Below are 24,407 nucleotides of genomic sequence, written 5' to 3' on the forward strand. Positions count from 1 at the left end.
AAGCTTCTCCCTTCGTGGTGGTGCTAACAGCTGTTCCCCCACTGAAGGAGGGCGTAAGAGAAACCTTCGCAGAGCTGAGGAACAAATGCGCACAGTGGCTCCAACTCCATAAACCCCTACCCGCTCACATCAGGGGTGACATCTTCTCTGCACGCAGAGGAGACTGGGTTGGTAGAAGCACGAAGGCAATAGCGGGGGATGTCATCAGCATCAAATTCAGGGAGATAGGGGCATCAAATTATATTTGCAACTCACCCAACAGAGGACCAGCCACCCAAATAAATCCCCTACCCTTGTCCTATTTCCTACCCCCATCCTCAAGGCAAAATTTCCCCTTTCCCGTACTCCCATTAAACACTGGGCCTATAAACTCCACTGAATACAATATGTATCAACACCAGCAGCACCCACACATGCCACGATTCCCACAAAATTCACAACAATCAGTTTTCCAGTGGCAACCCCCCATCCAACTTCCTCAATCCATACACCCTGCGACCCACCCACCAGCGCATCTTCCTCAATACCCATATCATACCACCCAACAGTGGTGGCAACCCCAGCATTCCATGCAATACAACACTCACCCATGGCAGCAGCCGCGGCAAGGACGGTTTCCCCCGCCCAACCCACTAGGCCTTAACTACCAAGGCAGAGACAGGGACGAATGGAGTGGACAGGAACACTGGAGAAAGTACAGTGACCCCACACGCTGGGATAGCTGGAATGGCCTTCAATTAGCAAATAGGTATAGCGCTTTGGAGTGTGTCGATTGACTACCACAACCACAAGAACACTCCCAAATCCACACAGACCTACTGGAACCCACGGTCTCCCTATTAGTCCCTCCAGACCTAGAGACTCCTCCAGCCCCAGAGATCCTTAATGAATCAAAAAGAGTAAAAAGCTCAAGGGACAGTCCAACAATCCTGAGTCTGATCTCGTGGAACATCGCCGGTTTAAGGACAAAAATAGAGGATGGGACAATCATGCACCACATGCACAATCACCAAGTAATATGCATACAGGAGACATGGTCATTACAAGAACATCACCTGCAGGGGTACAAAACGTACTCCTCTCTCGCGCAGTCGGGACACATAGGCAGACCAAAGGGAGGTCTGTGCATATACGTAGCCAACACTATCCAAAACGCTAAAATAAAGGTTATAGAACTGGCACCTAATTTGCAGATCCTTGGTCTTTTCCTTCAGAAAAAAGAGTCAATAGTTATCATTAATTTTTATAACAACCTGGATGAACTAGACTTTGAGGGAGTCCTGGCCCATCTTCACGAAAAATTATTTACTCTCAGAATGAAACAAGGAGAAAGAGGCCCGGCCGCAATAATATGGGCAGGCGACTTCAATCTTCACGCCTGTACCCAACCAAAAAGAAAATGTCCTGGCATGGTGACAGAAGATGGCCTCTCACTCACCCATTTTTTGCATAATAAAATGGGTAGACAAATGAATGATCTCCTATCCGACCTGGATCTCCAGATAGTAAACACCTGGGACTATGGGGATAATTCACTTGCACCTACTTACATAGGAAGAGGCTACAAAACCACGGTAGACTTCATAATTATATCAACATCCTTACAACTAAGAATAAAAAACTTTGAAGTCAAACCAAATCCTCAAAGTGACCATGCAATATTAACCTTGGAAGTCTCATTAAACTATCAACAATGTTCTCCAGTAATAATAGCCAATGCATTGACCCAGGAAAATATCAATATGGATAAAGTAAACGGGTACTCAATAAAATGGGGAGGGATAAACCCAGAGGAACTTACCAAAGAGTTAATAAGATCAGTCTATTCCCAAATTAAAATTTGTTTGAACATAGCAACTAATGACGCGGAGCTTCTAAATAACTTTGCCCAAATTATGGACAAACTAAAGGTTTTACTCACAAAAAAACAAAAATTCGGTCCATCCCGGGCCAAAGGCTGGTTTAACCAAGAGTGTACGAAGGCTCATACAAAATTGAAGCTAGCCTTAAACAAAAACGAAAGGGATTCCCGTACAATAGCCACCCTCAGAAGTGAATACCATAAAATAAGGAAAAAGAGAAAAGAGGAAAGAGGAACTGAAGCAAGCGCTGTGGCATGAACTCCACACCAGTGCCCAAGAAAAAAACTCTCAAGCCTTCTGGAGAATTATAAGAACTCCTTTCTTGGCAGACGACACTTGCCCAAAAATCGAAGCTGCTATAGACGCTGCAACTTGGGTATCACACTTTACCAGCATCTTCCAAAAACCAACCTCTGACCAAGAGACGGAAGAAGAGGAAAAAATATTCCTACCATACCCTATAGATATAAATTTTGAAATTTCCGAGATTCTTGTGGCATTGAACTCAACCAAAAAAGGAAAAGCTCCAGGGCCGGACGGAGTCCCGGCAGACTTTTTTAAACATCAAACAGAACTTTGGGCACCGATTCTAACAAGGGTCTGCACTGCCACGGCAAAATTAGGAATTCTGGAGTCATGGACAAGGTCCATTATGGTGCCGATATTTAAAAAAGGTAACCGTATGGACCCTGCCTGCTATCGCCCAATTTCTTTGCTGGACTCACTGGGAAAAATAGCAGGAAGAGTGATTTTAGAAAGACTTCAGGACTGGGCGGAAGAGAGAGGCATCCTATCCGATCTTCAATTTGGATTTAGAAAAGGACTAGGTACTGTGGAACAAGCCCTAAATTTATCGATAATCTTTGGAAAATATGTGCATGCAAAGAAAGCAAAACTTTATATGACCTACGTAGATTTGTCCGCGGCCTTAGACTGCGTCTCCCATACAAAATTGTGGTCCCTTTTAGCACAGATGGGGGTAGATCCATCACTCCTGAACTTTTTAAGGGAACTCTATTCCAATCCATCTGCAAGAGTCCGCTACGGGACAAAGGGGGAACTGACGGCGTCTTTTAGAGTGGAGCGTGGGGTCAGACAAGGATGTGTCCTGGCACCCTTCCTTTTCTCCCTCTACACCAACAACTTGGAGGTCGAGCTCCTGAAGGGTGCCCGTGACCTTCCACTGGCCAAACATCGCCCGATCCCCGCCCTACTCTACGCGGACGACGCCGTCCTCCTTGCACAAACCCCCCGTGAACTCCAAAGGTCCCTTAATAGATACTCGCAGTTTATGAGAACCCTTGACCTTCACATAAACGTAAAAAAGACTTTCGTAATGAAGGCTGGGGTTGGGAGGAAACAGCAAAACTCCATCTACCTTGACAGCCAAAGAATAGATTCTACAAATGAATACTGCTATCTGGGAGTCATGATAGATAATAAACTCTCCTGGAAACCAGCAGTAGAAGCCAGAAAACATTGTTTTAAAAGAGCATTAGCCGCATTGGTGTCGTTTACACAAAAACTAGGAAAACGTCCGCCCAGGGAATTGATAACCATATATAAAGCCAAGTGTCAATCTACAGCTTTATATGGAGCAGGACTATGGGGCCATACGGATGTCACCTCTCTGCAAATTGCAGAAAACAAGTTTTTCAGATTCCTTCTATCCGCCCCCAAAAGTTCCTCGACTTACGCCTGCCATTTAGAATTGGGGGCACCATACATCGAAGATCTTGCCAAAATTCAACCACTCCTCCTTTGGCGACGTATCTGGGCGTCAGATAAAAACGACATCACAAAAACAATACTGGCGGATGCAATGTCTCTGGACTATGTCTTAAAAATTAAATGGCTGGCTTATATCCGGACCTTTCTCTTTGACCTTGGAATAGAAAAATATTATTTAAACCCCGAAAAAATTGGAGAACTCTCAAAAAATAACTTAAAAAAACGAGCCTTGGACCATCTGGGCAATCTGAGACTACAAATAGAAGCTGGGAAACAGTCGGTGCAGCACGCAATAATGGTTCAATCTACCCTTTTAATGCAGCCCTATTTAAACCTTGACATTGGTACTTTCGAACGATTTCTCCTGATAAGATTCAGACTGAACATATTTCATAAACTGGTAGCTTTCCCAACGCCAAACGTTTGGGACCCAAATCCACTTCCATGTCCATGCGATGGGATATCAGGCCAAACCACCCTTCATACTGTTCTGTTCTGCAAATTTTATCAGGAACATCGCAAACTCTGGTTACTAACTCTTTTAAAATCTTGGGGTTTCAGACAATGCCGAGTAGCCATGTTGAGCTTGCAGCTTTTGGATACCGAAGTCACATGTTACCATGTCCTTAACTTTCTGAAATGTATATATGGACACAGGAAAAACCTTTAACTATAATAGTACTGTATACATTTCCAAAACTCCTTTTTTGTTGTTTTTAAGTAATCTGTAATTATATTTCACTGAAGATTTTTTACCTGTACTGCTTTTATGGATTTGTAAAATCCGAATAAAGTTTATTATTATTATTATTATTACATTGTTGTCCTGGAAGAGTCTTCGAAGTATCACGAGATAGGTGGCTCCTCCCCTGGACTACAGTGCGCATGGGCATCGACTCCATCCCCAGATTGTTTTTAGCCATTGTGGCAGAGATGGAGTGAAATAGTGTAAAGGATGTCCATGCTAATGATTGAATGCAAGAGAGTATCTGCAGCCGCTACGGGCACCGGGGAGGAGGGTGGGCGATATGAATGTTAGCAGCCCTACATGCCAAGAACAGATGCATACTGGTAAGTAGCATATTCAGTTCGAGGCATGTGGGCTGCTAAATTCATATCTATTGCATAGAATACATAGCAGTCCCTCCATTAACGGCGGTTGCCCGTGCCAGCTGCAGAAGTCTGAAAAAGTGTCTTGAGAACAGCCTGTCCTACAGCTGCTTGCTGCTTGGAATGCACATCGACACAGTAATGTTTGGTAAATGTGTGCGGTGTAGCCCACGTGGCTGCTCTACAAATATCTTCCAAAGGAATGTTCCCCAGGAAAGCCATGGAGGCCCCCAACTTGCGTGTGGAGTGCGCCCTTGGGGGTATTGTTAAGGTACGTTTAGCTTTTTGATAACAGATTTGAATGCACTTAACAAACCATCTGGCTATTCCTGCTTTGGAAATAGGGTTGCCTTTGTGCTGTGCTGAGAAGGCAACAAAAAGTTGTTGTGTTTTCCTAAAGTGTTGTGTTCTGTCAATGTAGTACATCAACGCCCTCCTAACGTCCAATGTATGGAGCATTCTTTCCGCTACTGTTTGTGGGTTTTGAAAGAATGCGGGCAGGTCAATAGTTTGGTTGATATGAAACTGTGACACCACCTTCGGAAGGAATTTTGGGTTAGTGCGTAGTACTACCCTGTTTGAATGAATTTGTATGAATGGCTCCTGGATTGTGAGCGCTTGCAGCTCACTAACACGCCTGAGCGATGTAATAGCAATGAGAAAAGCCACTTTCCATGTTAGGAACTGAATTTCGCAGGAGTGCAGTGGCTCAAACGGTGGGCCCATCAGCCTAGTGAGGACCACATTGAGGTTCCACACTGGAGCTGGTGGTGTTCTTGGAGGAATGACTCGTTTCAGTCCCTCCAGGAAGGCTTTAATGGCAGGCACTCTGAAGACAGAGAGATGTTGCCTGTTCTGGAGATAAGCCGCTATGGCGGATAAGTGTATCCGAATGGAAGCGTACGCTAGATTGCATTTGTAAAGATGTAACAAATAGCAGATGATGTTAGGAATGGATGCATCTAGCGGGTTGATATTGTTATCTGTACAGTAAATGACAAACCGCTTCCATTTTGCTGCATAGCAAGCTCTGGTAGTGGGCTTCCTTGCCTCCCGTATGATATTCATGCATTCAGGAGGCAGGTTGAGGTAGCCAAACTCTAGGACCTCAGGAGCCAGATCGCCAGGTTGAGCTGTTGCGGATCTGGATGCTGAATGTCGCCATGGTTCTGCGTCAAGAGGCTTGGAGATAGATGCAGCCTTTGATGCGGTACCACGGAAAGTTCTAGAAACGTGGTGTACCATGGTTGGCGTGCCCACGTTGGAGCAACCAGGATGAGTGTCATCGAGTGTTGCTTTAGCTTTCTTGCCACCAGCGGGATGAGAGGCGCTGGGGGAAAAGCGTACGCAAATCTGCCTGACCAGTTCATCCATATCGCATTCCCCTGCGATTCCGGGTGAGGGAACCTGGCGGCAAAGCTTTGGCATTTTGCGTTTTCCTTTGTGGCAAAGAGGATTATCTCCGGATGACCCCACTGTTGGAAGTACGGGTGGAGTACTGATGGATGTATCTCCCACTCGTGCATTTGATGGCTGTACCTGCTGAGCAGATCCGCCATCTGATTGTCCTTGCCCGGGAGGTGTCCCGCCATGAGGAAGATGTTCCTCTGAATGGCCCACTTCCACATGCTCTGAGCCAGATGAGACAGCTCTGGAGAGTGAGTACCTCCCTGCTTCTGGATGTAGTACATGGCTGTCATGTTGTCCGTCCAGATCAACACGACCTTGTTGCACAGATGTACTTTGAAGGACTTGAGCGCCATGAAGATTGCCATCAATTCCAGGTAGTTGATGTGCAACCTCTGTTGCTGCGTTGACCACAGTCCCTGCACCGTGTAGTGGAGCACATGAGCTCCCCACCCTTGGAGAGATGCGTACGTTGTTAGGGTAATCTGTGGCACAGGCTCCTGGAACGGTCGTCCCTTGCAAAGGTTGTGTGGAGTCCACCAATGCAGAGAGTTGTATGCCCGACCGGTCACCAACACTAGGTCTGTCAGTTGTCCCTGAGCCTGTGTCCACTGATTTGCCAAGCATTCTTGGAGCGGGCGCATGTGCAACCTTGCGTGCGGGACTATGAAGATGCAGGAGGCCATCATGCCTATCAACTGCATGAACACTCTCGCTGGTAGTGAGTGTTGCGGCCTGAACCTCTGGATCAGCGACTGAATGTTGTCGATCCTGACCGGGTTTGGCTGAGCAATAGCGGTCAGGGTATTTATTGTCGCGCCCAGATACTGCCGCACATGGGCTGGTTGAAGGTGCGACTTTGGGTAGTTTAGCGAGAACCCCAGACTGTGAAGGAGGCGAATGGTGTGGGACATGTCTGCGGCGCACTGTTGTTCTGACTTTGCTTGAACGAGCCAGTCGTCTAGGTAAGGGTAGACATGTATGTTCTGCCTCCTGAGGTGCGCCGCAACTGTCGCCAGACACTTCGTAAACACTCTGGGGGCAGTGATCACTCCGAAGGGTAGGACTTTGAACTGATAGTGCCTGTTTTGGATGGTGAACCTGAGGTATTTTCTCTGGGATGGGTGGAGTGGTATGTGAAAATAAGCATCCTTGAGGTCCAAGGTTGCTAGGAAGTCCCCTTGGTTCAGCAGGGGAAGAATCTGCTGCGGTGTAAGCATGTGAAAGTGTTCTGACAGTATATACAGGTTGAGGGGGCGTAGATCCAGAATGGGTCTGAGGGATCCGTCCTTCTTTGGGATAAGGAAGTACAGGGAATAGACCCCTGTGCCTTCCTCCTCCACTGGTACGAGCTCGATTGCGCCTTTTTGGAGCATCACCACTACTTCCTGCTGCAATAAGTGCAAGTGCTCTGCCGACATAGGACGTTGTTTTGGGGGAATGTTGGGTGGAGTGGATGTTAACTCCAAACAATAACCGTACTGGATAAGCTGTCTTACCCACCTGTCTGTGGTGATGGATGTCCAGACTGGCAGGAACTGCTGGAGTCTCCCCCCGACAGGTGTTGTATGGTCGGGGGGCAGTGACAGAGAGTCACTGTTTGTTGGCGGCAGAGGAACGGGAGTTGTTGTTTCCTCTGCCTCTGCCCTTGGCACTATTACCTCTGTAACACCCTCTACCCTGCTTGGGGTACGAGGATTGTGCTCCACCCTTTGTGAATTGTGTCTGTTGACCCAAGTGTCCTCTGGTAACACCACGTGCACCTGAGCGACGAAAAGTGCTCCCCCTGAATTGTTGAGACTGAAGCGCCCCCATGGACTTAGCTGTCTCATTGTCCTTTTTAATTTTCTCGAGGGTGGTGTCAACATCTGGGCCAAACAGTCTGTCAGGATTAACGGGCTGGTTGAGTATCGTTGTCTGAATGTCAGGTTTAAACCCTGATATGCGAAGCCATGCTTGTCGCCTTAACATGACGCTAGTGTTAATCGCCCTAGCCGCTGTATCAGCCACATCAAGTGCACACTTTATTGCAGCGTTTGAGATGAGCTTTCCTTCTTGTATGAGCATTTCGGCTCCCTCCTTAAACTGATCAGGTAGGTGTTGAAGGAGCTGTTCTAGGGTGTCATAATGCGCCCTATCATATCGTGCCAATAGTGCCTGTGTGTTTGATATACGCCAGATATTGGCAGCCTGCGCAGCCACCCTTTTGCCCGATGCCTCAAGCACTTTCGACTCCTTGTCTGGGGGAGGAGCTTCACCCGTTGTTTGGGAGTTCGCCCTCTTTCGGGCATTGGCGACGACCAACGAGTCCAGAGGCAACTGTCCCCGAATATATGCAGGGTCCCCAGGTGCTGGTCTGTATTTTTTTTCGATACGTGGGTTCACCACTCTCGCCCTGGTAGGTTCCTTAAAGATCTCTGGGGCATGCTTAAGGACACCTTTCAGCATAGGAAGTATCTTAACTGTTCTTTCTGAGACAGAGAAAGTGTCAAACAAGAAATCTTCTTCCACTGGGTCAGCATGCATGTCCACATCATGATTCGCAGCTGCCCGCTCTATTAAGGCATTGAATGCCGCAGAATCCTCAGTTGGGGATGTACGTGCACCAAAAACCTGTGAGTCCTATACCCCCTGATGGCCTCCCTGGTCACCAGTGTAGTCATATGAGTCCTGTTGTACATCAGGGTCATTGTTGGCCGGGAAATTGTACTGGTCATCCTGGTCATCATCCTCTCCCCCTGACTGGTTGGGGAAAGGTGACGGACTCCTCCTTGGTGTAGGTTGAATAGGTTCCACAAGGGCAGGAATGTCATGTGCTGGCCTTTTCTTTTTTAGTGGAATGACATAGGATTGCAATGGTTGGGAAGTGATCTTTCTTTTATAGAGGGTCAATTTCCCTGTTTCTGCATCGATGTAATGCTCAGATTGTTCTTCTGAGGCGTGATGTTGATCCAATCGTCCACTTTGCGTCGAAGATTCTGACGTTTCAGATCTCTTCGGCACCGATTTGGGTGCAAATGCCTTCGGTGCCACCTTCGGCGGCAGTGTGTACAGAAGCTTGGTCGAAGTCTTGGCAGGTGCGTCCAGTTGTTTTGGACCCGACGGCGTAAGAGTCGTCGACGTCGAAGCCTTCTCCCGAATACGCTTGAGGGAGTCAGCGACCTGCTTTGGGAAGGAAGCGAAGGGTTTGGTAACCGATGCCTCATGTCCGGTACTATCGGAGGCCTTTGGCGTTGAAGCGGAGGCCGCCGACGAATCTTCGGCAGCGACGGTCCGTGCCTCCGTTATAGGCTTAGGCGCCGATGCCGTTGCTTTAGATTTGTTGTCTTTGTGCCGATGCGTAGTACCTCCGGACTCTGTGTCGTGGGCCTGTGCAGACTTTGGATCGACGGCTTTAGTGGATATTGCCGGTGTAACCGTGCCCGACCCATGATGGACGACCGTCTTCGAGGACGGGTCCTTGGGCACCTTCTGCGGCGCCGTTGACTCGACAGCCTTCTTCGACTTCGGAGGGCCTGAGGGCGACGGAGTCGATGGGGGAGCAGGTTTTGTGATTTTTGATGGGACGTCGGCCATTTTAGGTGTTGTCGAAGCCGTAGGTTTCGGTTTCGTTTTCGATGGGGCGTCGGCCATCTTAGGTGTGGTCGATTCCGAAGGTTTCGGTTTCGGTTTGGATACGCGCAATGGCGTCTCCGCTGTTGTGTCCGTGGCCGGGCCAGAAGGCGGGGCCGGGGATAGCGGGGCAGGGTCGTGGGTAAGGCCGAGTGGCGATCCCGTGACCTGAGCCTGAATCATGTAACTTTCGGGGCATAGCTCTTCCTCCGAGCTATCTTCCGCGGCCCCATAAACTTCTTCGTCGTCCCCTACCTCCTCGACGTATTCAAGGTCTTGGCCCAGTCCTGCGACATCTTCCTCGGGATCGTCCTCGACCTCCGTCGACGGTGGTGAAATCTGAAGATGATGGCTGTGGCCTTCTTCTGCGGGGTCGTCGAATATGTCGTCGGGTGCCGGAGCTGCTCGCCGGGCCTCGAGGCGCGCCGCGCGCCGAAGCTTGAGCGTTTTTTTGGACCTGAATTTTGAGCAGGCCATGCAGTTGTCCTCGTTGTGGTCCGGCGAGAGGCATTTGTTACAGACTAGATGCACGTCGATATGTGGGTACTTGGACCCACAGACGGGGCAGAACTTGAACGGACTCCGTTCCATTGTAAGATCGTCGGGGTCTTGCTGCGACGAGAGGGCCTCGATGTCCGAAGAGTTACTCGACTCCGCAGAATTCCGACTCGAAGAGTGGGATGATGCTCGAGACCGCACGCTAACAATACCGACGCAGGTAACGAAGGCCTTTTGGCCTTAAGAAGTAAGGTTTTTTTTTATTCCGACAAGGAGACGTCGAAATCACATCCGAACCCAATGGCGGAAAAAAACAATCTGGGGATGGAGTCGATGCCCATGCGCACTGTAGTCCAGGGGAGGAGCCACCTATCTCGTGATACTGGGGGTCCGCGGACCACAGTTTGGGAAACACTGCTCTAGAGGATATATGTAGAGCAGCCACATGGACCACCATACACACATTCCCCAAACACTACTGCGTGGATGTACACTCCAAGCAGCAAGCTGCTGTAGGCCAGGCTGTTCTCAGAACCCTTTTTCAGACTGCTGCAGCTGGCACGGGCAACCGCCGCTAAGGAGGGTACTACTATTTATTCTATGCACAGATATAAATTCAGCAGCCCACATGCCTCGAACGGAATATGCTACTTACCAGTATGCATCTGTTCTTGGCATGTAGGGCTGCTGACATTTATATCGCCCACCCTTCTCCCCGGTGCCTGTCGCAGCTGTAGCACTCTTCTCAGGCATGGTCATCACTTACTGTATCATACTCCATCTCTGCCACAATGGCGAAAAACAATCTGAGCATGGAGAGGATGCCAATGCGCACTGTAGTCCAGGGGAGGAGCCACCTATCTCGTGATACTTCGAAGACTCTTCCAGGACAACAATGTGCAATCATCCGGACCCAACACTAGGCGGCGATATATGCAATAGATATGAATTTAGCAGCCCACATGCCTCGAACATGCCTAATGCCAATCTGGTTGACACCATTAATCGCATGTGTGCCCCCATGTCCAGAGAGGAACTCTTGAAGTTTTTCAGCATGGTCGAATATTATAATACATTTGTGGGCAATTTTGCACAACACTGTTGTAATATGAGGACACTGTTAAGGAAGGGTGTTGAATTCAATTGGAATGAAGCTTGTGAACATGAGTTTAACACTCTTAAAAGAAACTTAGTGAACTCAATAGTTTTGATCCCTCAAAGACTTCCGTCATTACCACTGATGCCAGCCTTAAAGGGATTGGGGGCTGTTTTACAACAGGAAAGTGAAGGCGGTTTGAAAATCATCATGTTCATATCCAGAGGTCGCAAGGATGCAGGGTCACATTATTCTGTTATAGAACGGGAAGCTTTGGCAGTGTTCTGGGCTATTAAGAAGCTTAAAAAAAATTGTGAGGTACCAAGTTTCTAGTTAAAACTGACCACAAGCCGCTTTGTGAAATTTTCACAAAAAAAAGGAATAGACATTGTTTCCAGTAGGATTACCAAATGAGTAATAGCTTTACAGGAGTATGACTTTGGTATACGGTATATTCCCGGTATTGAAAATCACATAGCTGACACTCTTTCAAGACTTGTTGGGGAGACAGCAGATGATGAAGTCGGTGATGAAAACGTTGTTGAAAGTGACGTTCATGTTTCTGTGGTTGGGGAGGAAATCATTGAGGAGCATTTATGGCATAGTGAAATGTCTTTAGATTCTGTACTCACTGAAATATTGTCACTTGTTCACAGAGGGTGGCACACAAAGAGGCAACCTTCTGATAAGGCTACCAAATGTTGGAGTTTAAAGGATGAATTAGCAGTTTGTGATGGGTTGTTTGTCCGGGGTACTAGATTAATTCCTCCCCTGAAACTACGCAAGGTTGTGATTGAATTGGCTCACAAATCCCACTCTGGAATGTCTAAGACCAAAGAGAGGCTTTGTGCCTCTTATTGGTGGCCAGGCATGGATCTCCACGTTGAAAGGGTCATAAGGGATTGCATTGTTTGTGCTACTTGTGAAAAAACTAAATTAGTAAGGGTGCAACCTATGGTCAACAGAGAGCTTCCTCGTGACCCCTGGAAGGATGTGGCTTTGGATATTCTTGGGCCTATCCACTCTGATGGCCGCCAAGTGTTCATATTGGTGCTCATCGATTTATTTTCTAGGTGGCCTGAGATCCAATTTTCATTTTCATTGAAGAGGAGTTAGTATTAACAAGAACACAGTGCTTAGCACAGACAGGTATTTTTTAAGTAGCCCGGCTCTGAGTGAGTGTCAGTGTACAACAGAGGACAGAGAAAGTCCGGGTATGAAGACCCGCTGAAGAGTGTCTCTCTCTTGTGCACCCTGGGTTTATCTGAGATAAACTCATTTCTGATTAAAAGTTTTCAGATGTAACAGTACCAGCATCAAGTAATTTAGATCTGGTTTTTAGCTCAGTATAACTATAGGTTTTCTTACACTGATTGTTTATACTCATTTTGTGGGTTTGAGAGGACATTTAGACAGAGAACATATACTCATTAAAGGTGTATAAATACCACAATGAATTCATGCTTTGGATATGATGTGCTGTAAAAGGGTGGCAAGCACCCATATTTTCCACAACTGTCACTACTTGCTTAGTGATACCATATTTATTCACATTCCACATCACTTTGGTGAAGTAGCACCACTGGCAAGCACCTGTCCTCAGCACCACTGGGGACGAGAGGGAGATCCACATATTTAGAGCAGGTAAACTCACGTGCTTGCCATATTCGATCCATTGCTCTTGTTCATTCTTCCAGTACCAGATCCACTCAGTGGTCAGATTGTAATCCGATCGTTTGGTCACGGAAGAGGCTGTGGAGAGCCGCCGAACTGGCTTCAGTGAAGATGTCATGCTCTGAAAATCGATGTTCTGGTGTTCCGATCTATTGCAGAAGGAATAGAATAAAAACACCCATCAGGCAAGAGATTGCAAAATACAGATAGGTAACTAAATCTTTGTGTCAGGTTACAGTCACCTCTGGGGAGAGGTAACTGATGATCTGCAGGTTAACACAGACATCCAGGTTAAAACACACATCCCTAAGATCAGAGTGTATCTTCTGAGCAGTGAACGCTGGGTACCTTTATTAGCATCTCAGTTGTAGAGGTTGGGCTTCTTCATAACACCCGTACACATCTGTCTTGTGAAACCTTTTTCAATATCTGGACTTCACGTGCTGCTTTTGACACTGTCCACTGACTCTACTTTTGAGGTTAGAGGAACTGAGTACATGGGGAAGTGTCTTAAACTGGAGTACCTCAACAATCGGTTCAAGTTCTGCTCAGTGGTGTAACAAAACTTAAGGGGGACCCCTCCTGCACATGGAGGGCCCCTGGACTCCGATAGGAGCTCTCAGGCCTGGTGACCGCCAGCAGTGCACAATGCTGGAGAGGACTTCCTGGAGCTCTCTCCCGCCACGTGGGGGTTGTGCGGGTTAATGTTATGTCACTAATTCTGCCCTACACCCCCAATCGATCCAGATCGGTTTCTTCCATGTAACCAGCTACAATTACACTGATGACACACAGAAATGTGAAAGGGGACATAGGCCCCTATCTATCAACGCCTTTCTCATAGACACAGAATGGACAAAACCCTTTGATACATCACGCCCTTGGAATTAACAAGCTTTGACCACTGTCCGCATGTCCATGAGGCATGGATGTTGACCAACCATTTACTTTTTCAAAACACAGATATTAATCTGTGGAGAAATATCCAACCTATGACTAACAGATCCTAGGAACTTGATACCCCACTATTTGCATCAAACAAAATAGGAAACCAAAAAGCTTTCTAGATCCCTCAAGTGAATCAAGTCATAAGAAGCGCCCTCTAGATGATGCGTAGACCCGGACATATCTTCCAACACCTAAGTAAGCAGAGAAAACTACAGCCTTGATATGCCACATTTATTTTAGTTACAAAGCAACCAACCCTCTGCAGCAATATAGCTTCAATATCTTTATCCATGGGATGCATCCAAGTGCTTCACTGTCTCTCGGAAGTCTGATGCTCTTCATCGTTCAGAGGGTCACCCAAGCAATCCTCTGAGCGTTACATAGGCCATGGCCTCTACCTTTAATGCTCTATTTAAGGTCATGCTCACTGGGCTAGAAGATGCCTTCTGGAGACCAGGGCACCTTGTAACAGCACTAATCACAAGGGTATGAAAATAAGGACGGATGGCTCCTTCAAGTGGCATGGTCATTGAGATCTGAGTAAAATACCCCTGAAGGCTAGGTTATTTTAACCCACTGTGACCTTTGTGATCCATACCCAAGCTTAAGAGGTGCTGCGATTTAGTTAAGATTCTATTGTTTGGAAGGCTTGGTTTTACAATGATTTTGGATATTGAATCACCAAACTGCAAGGGGCAACTGAACGGACATCCCACACTTTGGCTCCCCTCAGCAACCTTCTATTTGCTGCCTATTTGCTGCTGTTGGCCTGAGGAAGAGGCAAGGGATGTAAACTATATAAACAAGGGTCTCGGAGGCATGCTTACTTTGTGTTCCTGCAGTTGCCTTTATGTCTCCTAAGAATATGGGCAGTAGGACAGTTCAGCCAGCAGTAACACATTTCAAGCCACGGATAGACGTACAACAGATCTTGATCTGTTCAGAGCCACAGAAGATGCACTCAGATACAGACAACAGGAACCAGGTGCTTAGCAAGCGTTTGACCAGTTTCAACATTCGATGGCGAGTGTGGAATAACTAGGATGCAAGAAACGGATGCCCCTTTGTGATATATGTTCCTTAAGAGATGGTTTGCATATGTAAGAGGGTTAATCAGTTCTAGAAAAAGCTAATAGGATTAGCTAAAGTACCTACTGTGACCGAGAGAATATATTTTCATGCTGCTACTCATTCAACAGCTCAGAAAGGTCTCTTGCTTTTTTATTTGAAAAATAAATATGAACAATCTCTTGAAAACAGATCAAGCATCATTCATTGGCACAAACTCATGGCATTTGTTAACTATTCACCCTGCCTGTGCAGTCAAGAATCTAGATGAAGCTCCCTAGCTAGGGCCTCATATTTGCCAATGATTCACCCTGCCTGTGTACCATTTACCTAGATGAAGCATCCCATTTCCCCGGCTTATGCATCAGACAACCAATCACCCAACCTCTCCATCCGGGCCTCTAACCACCATCAACCCTGCAGTTTAACCAAGTGTCTAGATGAAACACCCCCCTGAAAATCCCCAGCCCAGGAACTGAGCATTCCTCAGCACCCTCACATATCGCCAAGAATAGAACCCCACTGACCCTTAGATCTGCTTCCATCACACAATATGCTCAGTGGATAATTCAGATTGGTACCTGGTGTTGTTTGGGTCACAATAGGCTTTCTCAATCTCCTCCAGCGCTGGAAGATCTTTCCATTCTCCTGTTCCCTCCAATATCTGCCAGCGATACGGCAAATAGTAGTGCACCTGAGCACATTTATCTGAATGAAGAAAATAAGTCAGTAGTTAGGGACATGGAGAAAGTAGAGTTCTAGTGTGCAGTCTTTTGGGTACAAACACTATGGAGGCGGAAGAGGAAATATTTAGATATGCAGTCAGCATTGACTCTAAAGTGACAAAATAAGAAGATAACATAACAATTCCTCCTTCACTTCATGTCCACAATGTCTGCTGGCAAAGCCGGCAGTCAAATTTGCAAAAGGCTAACAATGAAATAGATATAATTGAGGAAATGTTGTTGTTGTTTTGAATCCATGTTGTTGAAACTAGTAATTACTCTTGAGCCACAGCACAACAACGCGTCTCGCTAACAACCATAGGTCTAGCAACAAAGTCTCCGCTGGTATGGAGGCCCAACAGCATCATAGCATGGCAACAAAGTCATCATCATTATTCATCAAGAGAGTTGTGCAGTCTTAGTTATTTTTATATTCTAGACTTTGGATTGTTTTTCTTCTGTCTTTTCTGCTTCTGACCATCCGTTTTGACTGTGTGCTGAGCATAGTTTTTTCTGGTTTTTAGTACCTTTGGCACTTCACCACCACTGATCAGTGCTAAAGGGCAAGTGCTCCCGGTGTAAATTGTGATTATGATTGGTTATCCACGATTGGCATATTTGATTTACTTGTAAGTCCCTAGTAAAGGGCACCGTGTGTTCCCTTGGCCTGTAATTCAGATGCTACTAATGAGCCTGCAGCACTGATTGTGCCACCCACATGAGTAGCCCTGCAACCATGTCTCAGACCTGCCACTATCATTGGAACTGCCCTGTAACCTCTCCAAGTGTAACTATTGGGAAGAGATCAAGATTTGGAGTTTGGGGTCCCTGAACTCACAATTTAAAAATACATATTTTAAGGAAGTTGGTTTCTGGATTTTGTGTTTGAAAGTGCCAGTTTTAGAAAGTGGGTATTTTCTTGCTGTAGCATTCTGTGCTTCTGCCTGCCAGTGGAATCCACGTCTGAAGGGTGACAGAGGGGCTGTTTGTGCATTCACTCTAGGCAGTCACACAAAACAAGCTGATGTGTGCTCTGCATAACCTGATAGCCCATCACCAGGCTTATGAGTCTTCCTGAGCCAGAGTGGTGGAAGGAGTTGTCACTGACACCTAAATAGGGCTGTGCCTGTCCACACACATAGCTGTCTCCACTCCCTTATAGTGTGTGTCGAGCCAGGCCAGGGAAAAGCAGGGTCTTGTGTAATACAAAGACTTTCCTTTCCAGTTTGTCTACTTTGAAGGCAGAAACTAGTATAAGTACTGGAGCTATGAGAAGAAAACTTCAGAACACTTCTGGACTAAGAGTAGGTTCTGCCTAGAAGAAGTACTAGAGAAGCTGTAGGAGGGGAACTGCCACTCTGCTTGTTGCTGTGTTGTGCTGGCCCATAACTTGCTGCTACTGTCTTGGGCAGTAAAGGACTGGTTTTTGCTTACTGTATCCTGCTGCTTTTAAAGTTCTCCAAGGGCTTGTTTGTGCTTTCGTCCTGTTAAGAAGTTCCAGAGCCATCAAAGACTTCATCTGCAGCCCCGAAACTCCTGTGCTGGGAATTCTGACGTGCTAAGTGGTGCCAATTCCATTTCTGGTTTCGTTGTGAAGGACTGAAAATCCATGCATACACCTCTAGCGCCTGTTTTCCCAAACAAAGCACCGCCATGCGGCTGAAAAATTAACCCATCACCACGGTGCATCTGAAGAATCGACACAGCGTTTGCCGTGCGGCTGAAAGATTGACGCAGCCCAATTCCTGGGCATTGTGTCTCTGACGTCCGAGAAACCGGCTCCGACGCCAATGCAGGTCCTGCTGTGCGGCTGAAGAAATCAATGCATCACCTGCTTGCTTCTGAAAAATTTACACAGTGCCTGTTTTCCCTTCACCGCTTTGATGCAGCACATCCACATTTTTGACGCATTGCACCTGTGCACCAAGTTCTTCATCGACGTTGCCCAGCAATAAGGAACCAAGGTAGTGTATCTGGAAACCAGCCCATCACATCCCCTCACAGTAGTAACCGATGCACCACGTCCCCTGAACCAAACGCATCGCCTCCACTGCGCTGCAGTAAGGAACTTTCACATCACCTCCTCTGGCAGTAAGGAAATGACACATCACCTCCCCTGGGAGCAAGGAACCGATGTATCGCTTTGCCTTTCTGGCCACTCACCTTCCTGCATCTGTTTTTGTCTGTGATTTTGACGCATCCTGGGTACTTTGTGATAAAAGTGATGCATCCATAGTTTCCTATGGACTGGACTATTTTAAAACTTTTAAAAGTGATAGCTTGGCTTGGGTATGTTTAGAGGGTTTACAAGAGATCTACTTCCCACACTATTCTTGCTATTCGGAGCAGCCTACTGAGAAACATGTGCTTGTGCCATTGGGCAGCAGCCTGAGGTGGGAAAGGGGCTGGCAAGTGGGGAGTCGTTGTTTGTTTCCTGGTAGTGGGACACATGTCTATTTGAAGTCGCTATTATTGGGTAGGCTATCAATGGGTTTGGCTCTTCCATTGCTGATTTTCTTTAGGAGGGCAGGGTGTGCTAGGTCCGGTGAGTCTGGTCCTGTATACGTATGTGGAAGTATGGGAAACTCGTTTTAGAGTTCTGTGCCCATTCTTGTCACCACTGTGGAGCCCCAGACCGCCAGTGCAATTCATGGGCAGCCACACCAAGCAACTGCACAAGATTGACACTCCCGTGACCGAAACGGAATATGCTACTTACCAGTATGCATCTGTTCTTGGCATGTAGGGCTGCTGACTTTTATATCTGTGCATAGATCGCCGCCTAGTGTTGGGTCCGGATGATTGCACATTGTTGTCCTGGAAGAGTCTTCGAAGTATCACGAGATAGGTGGCTCCTCCCCTGGACTACAGTGCGCATTGGCATCCTCTCCATGCTCAGATTGTTTTTCGCCATTGTGGCAGAGATGGAGTATGATACAGTAAGTGATGACCATGCCTGAGAAGAGTGCTACAGCTGCGACAGGCACCGGGGAGAAGGGTGGGCGATATAAATGTCAGCAGCCCTACATGCCAAGAACAGATGCATACTGGTAAGTAGCATATTCCGTTCGAGGCATGTGGGCTGCTGAATTTATATCTGTGCATAGAATAAATAGTAGTACCCTCCTTAGCGGCGGTTGCCCGTGCCAGCTGCAGCAGTCTGAAAAAGGGTTCTGAGAACAGCCTGGCCTACAGCAGCTTGCTGCTTGGAGTGTACATCCACGCAGTAGTGTTTGGGGAATGTGTGTATGGTGGTCCATGTGGCTGCTCTACATATATCCTCTAGAGCAGTGTTTCCCAAACTGTGGTCCGCGGACCCCCAGGGGTCCGTGACACATTCCCAGGGGGTCCTCAGGCAACAGTTTTAAAAGCACAGAAAAGTTTCTTGTATAATTAGCAGCTTTCCAGCAGCAATAAAAGTGTCAAGATAAAGCCAGTGATTAATGTACTTGCTGGAGCGTGAGGAGAGTTTTGTTTAGTGGCAGCTTTGACTTAACTAATGTAGCACAGAGGGTTAATGTGCCTACTGCAAAGAACGTGTAACATGCATTTTAAAAAGCAGCATTTTATGTGCATAGGTTCGTGGTTACTGCTTTTGTCACAGAGATTCTTTTGTTACTGTAGCAGAGGGACCTCTAAACTGTCATCAAAGAGCTGCTTGCAAACTGCATGGTACCAGTTAGTAACTTTTGTTTTTTCCCAGCTATTCATTATCCTGATGCTGCTAAAAAGATTTATTTGGGTGGAAATACATTTTTAATGTTAAAGTCAGTGCTAGCCACTGTGTTATGTTCTGAATCCTGAGTTTGTGCTTTTCCAGACCAAGCACTCTTTAAACATTTCATATACACACTGTTTTACATGTCCGATTCAATGTCTCTATATGTGTGTGATGTAAAGTGCTCCGACATCCTACAATGGTATGAGAGATGCTATAAAACAAATGAAATACATGTGACAGAGGGGCTATTACTTCAATATAGAATACTAAGGGCCAGATGTACGATCCGTTTTTATATGCGTGAACGGGTTTGTGAACCCGCTTTCACATGCAAAAACGTATTGGGCCATGTACATTGCCTATTTCGCGAGTCGCAATTTGTTTGCGACTCGCTAAATAGGTTTTGCAACTTGCTATTTGTAAGGGGCATTCCCTTCCAAATTGCGAGTCTTAAAACCATGTACAAATGTTTTGCGGTTGCAAAACGCTCGCAATTACCACTTACTTCAAGTAGATGGTAATGCATTTGCAAAGGGGAAGGGGTCCCCTGGGGACCCCTTCCCATTTGCAAATGCATCCAAAATTATTTTTTAAGGGCAGGCAGTGGTCCCAGGGACCTCTGCCTGCCCTTAGAAAATGAAACGAAAACGTTTCATTTCCTTTTTTTTTTAAATGCATGGTAAATGGGCTGCATTTTTTTTAAACTGCTTTATTTAAAAGCAGAGCCCAGCAGGCACCATACCTAGGAGGGCTGGCATTCCCAATAGGCTCACAAATTGAGAGAGGCTCATTAATATTAATGAACCTCGCAATTTGCGACCCCATTGGGAATCCGAAATAGTGTTAAACACACTGTTGCACATTTCATTTAGCGACTCGCAATTTGCCACTCACAATGTGTCGCCAATTGCGAGGTGCTAAATGAAATGGTCGTACATCTGGCCCCAAAATCCTATGGGGCAGATTTACAAGCCCCTTGCTCCTCTTTTACGCCACCGTTGCGTCACTTTCGTGATGCAGCGGCGACGCAAAAGATGCGTCATGGTGCATGGTATTTACAACGTGACACATCTGAGAGATGCGCCACGTTGTAAAGCCCTGTGCCAGAAGGAGGCGTTCTGGTGCAGGAACGCCTCCTAAAAGTGGCTGAGTGAAATCTACAAGATTTCACTCAGTCACTTTGGGGCCCATGCTGCGTCAAAACCCTGCGCCTGCTTGAAGCAGACGTAAGGATTGACGCAGCATTAACAAGATTCGCCCCCCCAGAGCATTGCTGGAGCTGTGTCGCGTTTGCGACGCAACTTCAGCAATGCGCCACCTTTACGGCACAGATGCGTCATGCTTCTGTGCTTTTTTGCCCCATGAGGTGCAGCATTGTAAATGCGGCGCATCAATGGTGGCGGAGGCATGGCACACAATAAGTGGCGCATCCCTGCTGATATACATGGATGCGTCACTTATTGTAAATCTGCCCCTAAGTACTTTGAGTATTTGTTTTGTGTGCACACGTGTGTATTTTTTTCGAATTACTGTTTTAATATTTGAAATTTAACTCATACAAATTGCTTGGGGGTCCCCGGCTTCCAGTGGTGACTCAATGGGGGTCCTCAGGAGTCAAAAGTTTGGGAACCACTGCTCTAGAGGAATGTTACCTAGGAAAGCCATGGATGCCCCTAACTTGCGTGTGGAATGCGCTCTTGGGGGAATTGTTAATGTGCTTTTAGCCTTTTGATAACAGATTTGTATGCACTTAACAATCCACCTGGCTATACCTGATTTTGAAATTGGGTTGCCTTTGTGCTGTGGAGAGAAGGCAACAAACAGTTGCTTAGTTTTCCTGAAATCTTTAGTCCTGTCTATGTAGTACAGGAGAGCCCTATTAACATCAAGTGTGTGTAGTGCTCTGTCTGCCACTGAATCAGGATTTGGGAAGAATACTGGCATTTCAATAGTTTGGGTAATGTGGAACTGAGACACCACCTTCGGCATAAATTTAGGGTTGGTACGCAGCACCACCCTATTAGCATGAATCTGAATGAAAGGCTCCTGAATAGTGAGGGCTTGCAGCTCACTAACCCTCCGTAGTGATGTGATCGCTACCAGAAAAGCCACTTTCCATGTTAGAAATTGTATCTCACAAGAGTGAAGAGGTTCAAATGGTGGACCCATGAGTCTTGTGAGAACTATGTTTAGATTCCAGACAGGTGAAGGCGGGTGTCTTGGAGGAATCACCCTATTGAGTCCCTTCATAAAAGCTTTAATGGCAGGCACTTTGAAAAGGGAAAGGTGCTGTCTGTTTTGAAGGTAAGCTGCCATTGCAGCTAAATGTATCCTGATGGAACTCTATGCCAGATTGCATCTGTATAGGTGCAATAAATAACATATGATGTTTTGCGTTGATGCATCTAGCGGATTTACGTTATTATTGGAACAATAGATGACAAAACGCTTCCATTTGGCCGCATGCCCTGGTTGTAGGCCGTCTAGCCTCTTTGATGATGATGTTCATACAGTCAGGGGGCAGGTTTAGGTACCCAAACTCTATGACCTAAGGAGCCATATTGCAAGGCTCAACTGTTGCGGATCTGGGTGCTGAATGTCTCCATGGCTCTGAGTGAGGAGACTGGGTGTGAGTCTGAGTCGCTGGTGGGGCACCACTGAAAGTTCTAGGAACGTGGTGTACCATGCTTGCCTTGCCCACGTTGGAGCAACTAGGATGAGGGTCATGGAGTGCTGCCGCAGTTTGCGCACCACCAGCGGTATGAGTGGTGCTGAAGGAAAAGCGTACGCAAATCTGTTCGACCAGTTCATCCATATCGCATTGCCCTGAGACTGCGGGTGTGGGAACCTGGCGGCGAAGGTGTGGCATTTTGCGTTTTCTTGTGTGGCGAATAGGTCTATGTCTGGATGACCCCACTGCTGGAAATACGGTTGTAGCACTGAGGGATGTATCTCCCACTCGTGCATTTGATGGCTGTGTCTGCTGAGCAGGTCCGCCATCTGGTTGTCCTTGCCTGGGAGGTGTTCCACCATGAGGAACATGTTCCTTTGAATGGCCCACTTCCACATGCACTGTGCTAGGTGTGACAATTGTGGAGAGTGTGTCCCTCCCTGCTTCTGGATGTAATACATTGCAGTCATGTTGTCCGTCCGGATGAGCACGACTTTGTTGCACAAATGCAATTTGAACGCCTTCATTGCCATGAAGATTGCCATCAGTTCCAGTAGGTTGATGTGCATCTTTTGCTGCTGCGTTGTCCACAGTCCCTGCACTGAGTAATTGAGGACATGCGCTCCCCAGCCTTGGAGAGATGCGTCCGCCGTCAGCACTATCTGTGGTACAGGCTCTTGGAACGGTCGTCCCCTGCAAAGGTTTTGTGTGTTCCACCAATGCAGAGAGTTGTATGCGTGACCGGTCACCAACACCAGGTCCTTCAGCTGTCCCTGAGCCATCATGCCTATCAGTTGCATGAACACTTGCGCTGTGAGTGAGTGTTGGGGCCTGAATTTTTGAATCAGCACCTGTTGTACAGGTGCGGGTTGAAGATGAGATTTTTGGTAATTTTGTGAGAATCCTAGACTGTGTAGGAGGTGAATTGTGCGGGACATGTGGCTGGCACACTGCTGGGCCGACTTTGCTTGGACAAGCCAGTCGTCCAGATATGGATAGACATGGATGTGTTGTCTCCGAAGGTGCGCAGCTACTGTTGCTAAGCACTTGGTAAACACTCTGGGGGCTGTAGTGACCCCGAAAGGCAGGACCTTGAACTGGTAATGTTGGTTGTTGATGGTGAACCTGAGATATTTCCTGTGACTGCGGTGAATGGGAATGTGGAAATATGCATCCTTCAGATCTAGGGTTGCTAGGAAATCTCCCTGACTGAGCAATGGCAGAACTTGTTGCAAAGTGAGCATGTGAAAGTGTTCAGACAGGATGTATTGGTTCAAGGGTCTGAGGTCTAGAATGGGCCTGAGAGACCCGTCCTTTTTTGGGATTAAGAAGTACAGTGAGTACACCCCTGTACCCTGTTGTTCTAAAGGCACGAGTTCTATGGCCCCTTTTTGCAGCATGGAGATGACTTCTTTCTGCAATAAGTGCATGTGCTCTGCGGACATAGGACGGTGCCTTGGGGGTATGTTGGGTGGAGTGGAGGTTAGTTCTAGACAATAACCATGTTGTATAAGTTGTCTCACCCACCTGTCTGTGGTAATGCCTTCCCAGACTGGCAGGAACTGCTGAAGTCTTCCCCCGACCGGTGTTATATGGTCTGGGGGCAGTGACAAGACGTCACTGTTTATTAGTGGCGGGGGATCTGGCATTATTATTTCCTCGTCCTCTGCCTTTGGTGCGGTTTCCACGGTATCCACCCCTATTGTTCTTGTTATAGGTGGTTTGTGTGCCTCCTTTGGTGTATTGGGCTTGCTGCGACACTTGTCACCTAGAAGCTCCCCTGTTACCGGAGCGACGAAAGGAACCGCCCCTGAACTGTTGTGACTGCAGAGCTCCCATGGATTTGGCAGTTTCTGTGTCTTTTTATTTTTTTCTAGAGTGGTGTCTACCTCAGGACCAAATAGAAAGTCAGGGTTAACTGGCTGATTAAGTAGAGTTGTTTGGATCTCTGACTTAAAACCAGAGATGCGGAGCCAGGCATGCCTTCTGAGCATTACACTAGTGTTGATGGCCCTAGCCGCTGTGTCAGCTGTATCCAACGCACATTTGATGGATGCGTTTGAGATCAACTTCCCCTCCTGTATGAGCATTTCTGCTCCCTCCTTATAAGCATCAGGCAGGTGTTGCAGTAGCTGCTCTAACATGTCGTAGTGAGACCTATCATATCTTGCCAATAGGGCCTGTGTATTTGAGATTCTCCAAATATTAGCCGCTTGAGCCGCTACACGTTTGCCATAAGATTCCAAGATCTTGGATTCTTTGTCCGGAGGAGGAGCATCACCAC

At 47.0% G+C, this 24,407-nt stretch overlaps 1 protein-coding gene across 1 annotated transcript in view; it reads right to left on the bottom strand.

The window, feature by feature from the left end:
• The window catches only part of LOC144807727 (protein mono-ADP-ribosyltransferase PARP12-like), a 332,204-nt gene that overhangs the window by 189,065 nt on the left and 118,732 nt on the right, over positions 1 to 24,407 (bottom strand). Inside the window, exons 6-7 of the mRNA XM_078673397.1 lie at positions 15,588 to 15,714; positions 12,971 to 13,139 (exon numbers count right to left, since the gene is read on the bottom strand). Coding sequence (XP_078529523.1) covers positions 12,971 to 13,139; positions 15,588 to 15,714 — 296 coding nt within the window. The remainder of the gene's footprint in view (positions 1 to 12,970; positions 13,140 to 15,587; positions 15,715 to 24,407) is intronic.

The sequence above is a fragment of the Lissotriton helveticus genome, chromosome 1_1 (assembly GCF_964261635.1).
Source record: "Lissotriton helveticus chromosome 1_1, aLisHel1.1, whole genome shotgun sequence".
Taxonomy (NCBI): Eukaryota; Metazoa; Chordata; class Amphibia; order Caudata; family Salamandridae; genus Lissotriton; species Lissotriton helveticus.